The sequence below is a fragment of the Hylobates moloch genome, unplaced genomic scaffold (genome assembly GCF_009828535.3).
Source record: "Hylobates moloch isolate HMO894 unplaced genomic scaffold, HMol_V3 SCAFFOLD_12, whole genome shotgun sequence".
NCBI lineage: Eukaryota > Metazoa > Chordata > Mammalia > Primates > Hylobatidae > Hylobates > Hylobates moloch.
Genome location: NW_026652287.1, coordinates 45,714,674 through 45,725,189, shown reverse-complemented (window position 1 = coordinate 45,725,189; position 10,516 = coordinate 45,714,674). Strand labels below are relative to the sequence as shown.

The window sequence follows — 10,516 nt, the reverse complement described above, 5'->3', positions numbered from 1 at the left end:
GGTGGATCACCTGAAGTCAAGAGTTCGAGACCAGCCTGGCCAACATGGTGAAACCCCCCTCTCTACTAAAAATAAAAAAAAAATTAGCTGAGTGTGGTGGTGGGTGCCTGTAATCCCAGATACTTGGGAGGCTGAGGCAGGAGAATTGCTTGGGCCTGGGAGGCAGAGGTTGCAGTGAGCAGAAATCACACCATTGCACTCCAGGCTGGGCAACAGAGAGAGACTCCGTTTCAAAAAAAAAAAAACCTGCAAGAACTCCCAAATTTTACTTAGGACAATGGATAATGTATGGCAGGAGAAATCAGACTAACAACGTTTGAGTAAAAATCACTAGCAATTTATTGAGCACCTACTGTATACCAAATGCTTTAATGCCATTCTTTCATCCTCATGACAACGCAATGAGGTAGTCAGTCACATCTTCACTTGAAGGAAAGAATTCAGGCAGGACACTGATGGAGACCTCTCAGGCAGTGGGAGTTGGGAAGTAGAGCTGGTGGTCAGGGCGGGCTGGTCCAAGAGTCTGGAAGAACTCCCGCCCCTAGCACAGCGCCAAACCCAGGCGGGCAGCGAGAGCTGGTCAAAAGTGTAGGTGGACTTTACAAAGGCACACGAGGCTTATGCAGACCGGGGACACCTGCCTGGGTGCCGTGCAGGGACCTGGTTCCCTGTCCTTAGGGGGCTGGGCTCTAAGATCTCAGGCCAGATTCTCCTCCTCCTCGCCAATAGGGCTGGGCAGCCAGGGTGGCGCCGGACCCCGGGGCCCGGGCATGGTCACGATGCTGAAGGGCTCGACAGGCCCAGGGAGGAGGGTAAGCGGTTCGTGACCCGCAGGGGGCGGGGGCTCGGGCTCAGGCAGGCCGGGGTCGAGCAGCGAGTCCCCGCAGCTGCACTCCGGGGCCACGCCTTCGGGGACAACCGCGCATGAGCAGCTGGCCCCAGTAGACGCCTCCGACACGCAGCTGTTCTTGCGGAGTAGAAAGGACAGGCGCCGGCCCAGCGGGCCTCCCGCGGCCATGCCCGCGCCCGCCGGCAGGAGGCGCTGCAGGAAGTCGCCAGGCGCCTCGCCCATCGGTCCATCCAAGCCGTCCAGCCGCTGGAACTGCATGTCTTCTTTGGCCAGCCTGCAGGACCGACAGTGGGCCAGCGCTGCGGCCTCGCCTCTTGTTGACAGAGCAGGGTCCCAGGCGTGCTGATTTCCCTGACCCTACCCACCGCTTTGTCCCACTTATCCCCAAAGACCTTAACTCCTAAACCCAGAGCCTGGCCTCACCCTGTGTTTGCACTTCAACTTGGATCTTCAACCTCAGCCGTGGCTCAGCCCCATTTCCTTTTTTATTTTTATTTTATTTTATTTTATTATTTTTTGAGACGGAGTCTCGTTCTGTTGCCCAGGCTGGAGTGCAGTGGCGCGATCTCGGCTCACCACAACCTTCGCCTCCCGAGTTCAAGTGATTCTCCTGTCTCAGCCTCCTGAGTACCTGAGACTACACATGCGTGCCACCACACCGGCTAATTTTTGTATTTTTAGTACAGATGGGGTTTCACTATGTTGGCCAGGCTAGTCTCTAACCCCTGACCTCGTGATCCTCCCACCTTGGCCTCTCAAAGTGCTGGGATTACAGACATGAGCCACCGAACCTGGCCTATTTTTATTTTTTGAAATGGAGTTTTACTCTTGTGGCCCAGGCTGGAGTCCAACGGCGCAATCTCCGCTCACTGCAACCTCTGCCTCCCAGGTTCAAGTGATTCTCCTGCCTCAGCCTCCCGATTAGCTGGGATTACAGGTGTGAGCCACCAAGCCCGGCCAATTTTGTATTTTTAGTAGAGACAGGGTTTCACTATGTTGGCCAGGCTGGTCTCGAACTCCTGACCTCAAGTGATCCACCTGCCTTGGCCTCCCAAAGTGCTGGGATTACAGGCGTAAGCCACCGCGCCTGGACTTTATTTTCATTTTTTAAGAGACAGGCTCTTGCTCTGTTGCCCGGGCCAGAGTGCATTGGCGTCATTATGGCTCACTGCAGCCTTGAACTCCTCAGCTCAAGCAATCCTCCCACCTCAGCCTCCTGAATAGCTGGGACTACAGGCGTGCACCACCATGCTTGGCTAATTTTTTATTTTTAGTAGAGACAGGGGTCTGACTATGTTGCCCAGGCTGGTCTGAACTCCTGGGCTCACTCAGAGGATCCTCCTGCCTCAGCCTCCCAAAGTACTGGGATTACGGGCGTGAGCCACTGCTCCTGGCCTCAGCCCTCACCTCCTTTGGAATCACCTCTGACCCATCTGAACCTCGCTGACCTCAGCCCTTAGCTCTGTCCCCAGTCAGTGGCCCAGTCTCAGACCTTGACCTTGTCCCCTGACTCCTATCTTAGCTTCTGCCCTTATCACAGTCCTGAGACTTTAGCTCTTATCCCCATCTCTAGAATTGATTCCTCTTAACCTTTTCAATCAGATATGCCCCACAGAGCCATAAGCCCTGTCCCAAGCGGCCCTGCCCACCCAACTGGCTCACGTGATGTCAAAGGTGGAGCCCTGGAAGGAAGGCTGCCGCAGCTGGAAGACAGTAGCCGCTGTGTATGGGGCGCGAGCCTCGGCTGCATCCCAGTACAAGTCCTTCTCTAGCACAGCCAGGTCATCGTACATCTCATCCACTGCCAGCATGGACACCTACGGGTGCAAACACACAGGGTAAAGTGGGGGCAGGGCAACCCGCCGGGGCCACAGGGTGGACCCCTTCAGGTGGGTGGGGACCACAGAGGGAAGGATGGTTGGGCGAGACCTGGCAAGACTTGGCAGGGGTGGGACCAGAATCCTGTTGGGCACTCCGGGATGATCACCACCTGGAAGTCTCACCTGGAACCTGAGTCTCACCTGGAAGTTTCTATCGATCAGAAAGTTGGTCTCAAAGTCATCATCGTCCTCTCCGAAGGGGTTGATGAGCTGCTCAGCTACCTGAGAGGAGAAGGAGGAGTTAGGTGGAAACTTGGGAACCCCATGCCTGCCACACCCACGAAATTCCAGCCTGGATCACCCACCTACCTTGAGCCAGCCAGCGTAGAAGAAGAACTGCAAGAGGGTGAAGATGGGCACACACAGGTCTAGGTCATGGTCTTTGTAACCCTGAGCCGGGTCCAGGAACTGGCGACCAATGAGGCAAGCCAGGAAGTAGCTGTACAGTGCGATCGTCACCACCTGGGCAGGGTGGGGCAGGGCTCAGGGGGGTCTTTGAGGGCCAAGGCTAGGATTGGGCATCATTATGATGGGGGTCTTAGCTAGTTCTCGGTTTCCCCTTGGAAACCAGGCATCAGGGCCACTGACACCGAATATAAAGAGGCACGATGGGGTTACCTGGGTGTAGACGAGGGGTACGCTAATCCAGTCGTAGTGAAAAAGCATTCCACATTTGCCCCGAAAAACATTCAGCTCCTGGGGGTGGATACAGGTCATGAGGAGGCCTGAATGGTGAGCTCACACAGGGATATTAAGTGTAGGTACGTGGGATGGAGGTGGGTGGCCACCTGGTGGGAATTGGGAGTGTGCTTTGGGGGTTCCAGGGAGCAGATTTTGTGGTGAGTGTGCACCTGGATGAGGGACCATGCACCCAGGGGCTGCCCCTCAAGGGCGTTGGAATCAGCCCCTTGGAGGTAAGAGTGCACCAGGTGAGGGTGTTTGAAATCGGCCTCGTGGGGGTGCTTGGAGGGCCGCCGTTAACACAGCTCCAGGGGTACAATTTCCCTGGTATGCTATATGAATGACCTCCTGGTTGGGCCCACCTCAAGCAGCAGCTTAAGGGCGCTGTTGTCGCGGATGCGGCCTTCGCGTCGGGCCTGCGCCGCCAGGTTGGAGAACCAGACGCAGGGCACCCAGTACTTGTTGTAGGACGAGTTCAGGTTTTCAAACTTCTTGCGCTCCTCGCGGGTCATAAACCCTGGAGGAAAGGGTCAGGGATAGCTCGCCCCTTCCCCCCCTCCACCCGGTCCTTGCCCGGTCTCTGCCCTGCCTCTGGCCGAGTACTCACCAGCCTCCACCACGTGGTCTATGGTGGGGAAGCGCTTGAACACCGCAGTGCTGACGGAGCGCAGGATGAGCACGGCCGAGAGCCCTGCGTAGCGCATGAGTGTGCGCCGGTAGAGGCGGCCGCGGTCGTCGCGTCCGTGCACGGTGCCCGCCACCACGCACATGAGCGCGTCGGGCAGCGGCATGCATAGGTACTGGCTCCACCAGCGATTCACCACCAGCGTCACATAAAAGCCTGCAGGGGAGCGGTGAATGGGGGCTCAGTGGGGACACCAGGGCCAGAGGTTTGGGGGTCCAGGTTGTGGGAGAGGGGTCAACATAAGGTCTGCATCAGGGAAACCCGAGCGTGCTGGCCAACCTGACCACGTTTGGGCTGGGAACTTGGGGGTCCAGCCCTGAGGTCAGAAAGGACAGTTGCCGGGCGCGGTGGCTCACGCCTGTAATCCCAGCTCCTTGGGAGGCCGAGGAGGGTGGATCATGAGGTCAGGAGTTTGAGACCAGCCTGACCAGCATGGTGAAACTCCGTCTCTACTAAAAATACAAAAATTAGCCGGGCGCGGTGGCTCACGCTTGTAATCCCAGCACTTTGGGAGGCCGAGGCGGGCGGATCACGAGGTCAGGAGATAGAGACCACGGTGAAACCCCGTCTCTACTAAAAAATACAAAAAATTAGCCGGGCGTGGTGGCGGGCGCCTGTAGTCCCAGCTACTCAGAGAGGCTGAGGCAGGAGAATGGCATGAACCCGGGAGGCGGAGCTTGCAGTGAGCCGAGATTGCGCCACTACACTCCAGCCTGGGCGACAGAGCGAGACTCGGTCTCAAAACAAAACAAAACAAAACAAAAAACCAAAAATTAGCTGGGCATGGTGGCGCACCTGTAGTCTCAGCTATTCGGGAGGCTGAGGCAGGAGAATCACTTGAACCCGGGAGGCAGAGGTTGCAGTGAGCTGAGATTGCACCATTGCACTCCAGCCTGGGCGACACAGCGAGACTCCATCTCAAAAAAAAAAAAAAAAAAGGCAGAGCAGCCCTTTGGGTCACTGGCTACTTGGGAGTCACCTCAGATGTGACATTGGGATCCCAGTATGGGGATAGAGGCACAGAGCCCATGTTAGGGGCACGTGGACAGACTGTTGCTTGCTGTGAAGGCGTAGGGACCTAAAACAAGGGGAGAGGGGCCTGGTTGTGGGGGTGTACATCAGGGACACCTGGTCAGGCTTGTCACAATAGCCACACCCGGCCCCTGAGCCAAGAACTTCTGAAGGGGTTGGGGAAGGGTCTACATCAGGGAGCCTTGGGCAGGCCGGGGTCACATGTGGTCACTAGGGGTCCAGGACTTGTCAGAGAAATGCCCCCAGGCTGGAATTGAGAGGATGGAGTCCCATGGGGTCCTTGGAGGGTTAGGGGTTTGTCCCCCCTAGTAACACAACAGACACTGGTGAGAATCCCCAAGGTGACCGGGAATAAGCCTTGTGTGTGAGATGGAGTGTTCCTGGGGGCACTTCAGGGGGCACTGTGACCCCAGGTGACACCCCAGGTCTCAGAGTGTAGGGGCACATCTGGCATCTTCATGATATGGATCCAAAAATGGGGGGGGCAGTGCTGTCGGGGTTGGATTTGGGGCAGGAGTCTCAGAGGGGCAGGAATGGGGGCTCCTCAAAAGGCATGAATGGATATGGGTTTTTCAGGGTCATGGGAACGGGGGACTTGGGGTTGGACCGCACCGAGCACGAAGGAGACAGGGATGAGGCTGGCATACTGGTCACAGTAAATCACAAGCTTCTCGAAGTAGCGCTTCTGCCCTTCGGTCAGCACAAAGCTGCGGGATAGAGATGAAGGGTCACAGGTCACAGGGGTGACTCCCTCTCCAGCTTCAGATCTCTCTTGCTGTGCCCCTCACCCTGGCTTCTTTTATAATAGCTGCCCCCAGCTGGGCGCTGTGGGTCACTCCTGTAATCCCAGCACTTTGGGAGGCCAAGGCAGGAGGATCACTTGAGGTCAGAAGTTTGAGACCAGCCTGGCCAACATGGTGAAACCCCGTCTCTACTAAAAATACAAAAAAATTAGCCAGGCATGGTGGCTGGCACCCATAATCCCAGCAACTCAGGAGGCTGAGGCAGGAGAATCGCTTGAACCCGGGAGGCAGAGGTTGCAGTGAGACGAGCTTATGCCACCGCACTCCAGCCTGGGTGACAGAGTGAGACTCCATCTCAATTCAAAAAATATAGATATAGATACTTATATATATCTATATTTTTATATATAACATATTATATTATATATATGTGTATATATGTGTGTGTGTATATATATATATATATATATATAAAATAGCTGCCCCCCCTTCCCTAGAACATGAGAACCCCGGGGCAGCCTCACCGGTAGGCAGCACTCAGCACCATGTAGAACCCGAGGAAGCAGAGCAGCTCTCGCCACAGGAGTTTGTAGATGCTCCCACGCCACAGCAGCAGCAGCTGCGAGAAGCCACCGAAGCGGGCGTTCGCCACTCGGGCTGTGTAGGTGACGGTCATTGTGGCCCCTGGCAGGTGTGGCCAAGGGAGAGTGGGTGGCCCGGGTGGGGGCCGCGGGTAGGGGCGGAGAGGTGCGGGGATAACTGAGCACAGGGATTCCACTCATGTTCCGGCCAGCCACCCCTTCAGTCCTGACGCTTGCCTGAGTTGCCTTCTCCTCCCAGCTTTACTCAGTCTAGTCCAGCCCCCAGTGCCCCTCCCTGACCTGCGTCTCAGGCTGTCCCCTTCCCTGGACTCCTGGCCGCAGGCTCTGGTACCTGCCGTCCCCCACGACCAAGACCCTTGAGTCCCTGCAGTCAGCTCCCGAGTCACCCTCTGCCCGATCCCCTTCACCTAGAGGCCACCTATAGCATCCCCCATTCCACAAGTCCCCAGTGCCTGAGTTTCTAGGTTCTCAAGGCTCCACCTCCCCCAAATTCTCTCTCTCAGCCCCTATTTCTGGCTCCCCCTTCTCCACTTCCCCAGCTCCCAGTCTTGACCCATTCCGCTCCCTGCACTCCCTCTGAAGCCCTGTCCCTAAGCCTCCAGGTCCCCTAGCCCCCCTGCCCCAGCCTGTGCACCTTCCGCTTAATGGCCCTGGCTCCCCCCACTCCCTTTTCCTCCCGGATCCGCCTTGACCTTTCGTCTCTCCATTCCCCTCCAGCCTTCCAAGCCCTCCACTCCCCGCCCCGGGAGGACTCCGGATGCATTCCTGCCCGCAGGTTCCCTCTTCCCTCAGGGCCCCCTATTTCCCCAAGCCTGGGCTCATCTCACCTGTGTTGAAGGTGGCCGGTGCAGGGACCCACAGGGACAGGGATGGAATGGGCGGGTGGCTTTGGCGTTGGGTGGGGCTGGGGAATGGGCGTGCCCCCCTTTCCTGGTCCTCCTCCCTCGGCTGGGCTGCAGCTTCAGAACTTTGTTTGGAGTCCCACAGGTTTGTTACCTGGCACTGGGGGTGAAATCCGCCTTGTCCTCCCTTGCCCCTCCCTGTTCCCCTCCCAGTTGCTCACTGGCAGGTCCTAGGGATCTGGAACCCAGAGGTTGGGGGAGGAGGCAGGGATGGTCTTTTTCCCAGTCCCAGAAACACACACACTGCTCAGTGAGGCTGGATCACTCCACAGTCACCTGTAATCACCCAATGTCACAGAGATGCACGCAGAAACACACATCATAGTCCCAGAAACAAATCTAGCTGCTCTTAAGACAGCCTTAGCCAGGCACGATGGCTCACGGTCGTAATTTTAGCACTTTGGGAGGCTTAGGTGGGAGGGTCACTTGAGCCAGGAGTTCGAGACCAGCCTGGGCAATATAGTGAGATTCCCCATCTCTATTGAAAAAACAAAAAGACAGCCTCACATAACTATGGTGACCCAGAGGAGCAGTACACACTGTCACAGAACCTTCCAGAGTCACACAAGACACACCTACCTCGACACCCCCTGCCCCCATCACGCATATATAAGGCAGGTGGACCCTGACATCCTAGGCTCTCCTCTCTCACACACACAGTGCTCCCAACGGTCTGAATTCCCTCATGATCACGCCATGTAACAAAGACACCCACACAACCAGCCAAGCGCCAGACCCCATCCAGACCTCAGAATGCCTTCACACACACAGTCATACACCACTGCAAGGAGGTTTTATTCCCGATCTCCCCTGTGCAAAGATGCACCCATGATCACACACCAAATGCAAAAACCCTTTCCTCAGTGCGGTGGCACACAATCCCAGGCTCAGAGCGGGGCCTGAGGTTCACCAATCTTGCAAAGACACACACAACAGCCAACCCTCTCTCAAGGGTCCCCTAGCTATCACTGCTGGTGAAACTCACCAGCATTTGTACACCAATATGTGAGGCCAACTCCCTTTCCAACACTCCCTCTCGGCGGCAGGCCCACACCCACACACACAGGTCTCAGATACTCTCAGTATTGCCACGAACACACAAGTTTGGGGACACAAAACCTTGGCCTGCATTTGGCATGGATTCTGGGCAGATGTTCATTCTTCAAAGACACACCTGTAAAGGGGACACTCCCAGCCTGGTACAAACAGTACCCACTCCCCCTCCATTGCCCAGCCTGGAGGACATTTAACACACAGATTGGTGTAGGAGGGGCGGAGGTTCAGGGGTCAAACCCTGGGATGGGCATCCTGGAGTGCTCAGGAGCCCCTCGTGCATTCTGCACAGCCCCGCCCGAGGTTCCAAGCCCAGCAGGCTGGGACGCCGTGTTCCCAGACTGGCAGATGTTCACCCTGCCCGGGGTAATTAGGAACCCGCCTGGGCTGGTCACCCTGTGACCCATGCCTTCGCTGTCCAGCTGCCGGACAGCCCATAAATGGGGGCAAGGGGGCAGCTGGGGCGGTGCCGTCAGCTGCGGAACCTGGCAAGGCGGTGGCAGGCTCCGTGCTGATGAGCTCAGTTCTCGATGAGCAGCCCCCACTCCCTAGGAAGTGTCCTTGCATTCACTGAAGCCTGCTCCTCCTTTTCATCCTCCCTCCCCCAGCTCACCTGCATCCCCACACACTTCCGACTGCTGAATTCCTGCAGGGGCTGGAGGCAGGCTTCCTGGGCTATTTGATAGGCTTACTAATTGTGACAACGAAAAATAACAAACATTTCTTGGGGTTTCCTGTCTGGTGCTGGTATAAACTCCTTGCGTGTTTCATCTCGTGGAATCCTTACAGGCATGCTAAGTTGGTCAGCTTACTATCCAAGTAGGGAAACTGAGGCTCCAGTGTCACATCTCATCTTGTTCGTAGCACAGCTGGGATTTGGATCTTGGCAGTTTGGCGCAGAGCCGGCTGTACCATCGTGTTTGTTTACACATGCCACCCCCACAGGCCCACACCTGCTTGTGCACACCCCAGGGAGTTAAGAGTGACAAGTCTAGGCTCCTGGTGGGGTTCCCCTTACACACACACCCTGGCACACCCAGACTCTGGGTGTCCACGGTCTGAACACTTTTTTTTTTTTTGAGACTGGGTCTCATTCTATTGCCCAGGCTGGAGTGCAAAGGCGCAATCTGGGCTCAGTGCAACCTCCGCCTCCCAGGTTCAAGTGATTCTCCTGCCTCAGCCTCCCAAGTAGCTGGGATTATAGGTGGGCACCACCACGCCTGGCTAATTTTTGTATTTTTAGTAGAGAGTAGTTGGAGGCTGGCCTCCAACTCCTGACCTCGTGATCCACCTGCCTCGGCCTCCCAAAGTGCTGGGATTACATGCATGAGCCACCATGCCCAGACCTGAACACCACTTCTGTTTTTTGAGACAGGGTCTTACTCTGTCTCGGCTCACTGCAACCTCTGCCTCTGGGGTTCAAGTGATTCTCCCACCTAAGCCTCCAGAGCAGCTGGGACTACAGGGACCCCAACACCACGCCCAACTAATTTTTGTATTTTAAGTAGATAGAGACAAGGTTTCATCATGTTGGCCAGGCTGGTCTTGAACTCCGGCCTCAAGTGATCCACCCACCTCGGCCTCCCAAAGTGCTGGGATTACAGGTGTGAGCCACTGCGCCCGGCCTGAACACCACTTTGATTCATGTGTGTCCTCAGGAACCCCCTTTCTGTCCCCCCTAGCCAGCTCTGGCTTGGAACTTGTAAACTCTCAAGGTCATGCCCCATCCTGAGTCTCCCAAGTGGGGACAACAATAGCAGACCAGGCAGTGGCAGAGGGAGGAGCGAAGGGCAGGGGATAAGGGGGTCCACTAGGTGCCTTCCAGGCCTGTGTGCCCACAGCCTGAGACCGCTCTGGAGTCAGGATGAGACTTCAGGAGCCCCTCCAGCCAGAGTCCTCTGTCACCCTGCCCACTAACCAGCCCCCTTGCTGCAGCCCTTTGCTGGGAGGGGCTGATGCCATCCCATGGGGGCAGGAATTAGGGGGTGAAGACTGTTAATCCCCAGTCTGGCAGGCCTGGCCTCTCCCCAGGGCGCTCACTAATTCCCAAACCAAACAGCAGGCAGCACCGGGCCCACTGCCGGCCTA

General features: G+C 56.6%; 1 protein-coding gene across 1 annotated transcript; it reads right to left on the bottom strand.

Annotated features, from left to right (window-relative positions):
* Nucleotides 1-697: 697 nt before the first annotated feature.
* Nucleotides 698-6,547, bottom strand: BEST2 (bestrophin 2). The gene is made up of 9 exons (XM_032169829.2): nucleotides 6,396-6,547; nucleotides 5,741-5,835; nucleotides 4,019-4,252; nucleotides 3,774-3,928; nucleotides 3,349-3,426; nucleotides 3,040-3,192; nucleotides 2,872-2,952; nucleotides 2,513-2,667; nucleotides 698-1,124 (listed from the first exon to the last, which is right to left on the bottom strand). The coding sequence occupies exons 1-9, from the start codon at nucleotides 6,545-6,547 to the stop codon at nucleotides 698-700; spliced, it is 1,530 nt and encodes a 509-aa protein (XP_032025720.1).
* Nucleotides 6,548-10,516: the final 3,969 nt, after the last annotated feature.

What these genes read in the sequence shown, in the direction of transcription:
- BEST2 (XM_032169829.2), bottom strand. Translation starts at nt 6,547, where the DNA reads ATGACCGTCACCTACACAGCCCGAGTGGCGAACGCCCGCTTCGGTGGC. An exon ending in CCCTTAAGCTGCTGCTTGAG is followed by an intron (nt 3,427 to 3,773) that starts GTGGGCCCAACC and finishes ATCCACCCCCAG; the next exon opens with GAGCTGAATGTTTTTCGGGG. An exon ending in GGCTCCACCTTTGACATCAC is followed by an intron (nt 1,125 to 2,512) that starts GTGAGCCAGTTG and finishes TCGGTCCTGCAG; the next exon opens with GCTGGCCAAAGAAGACATGC.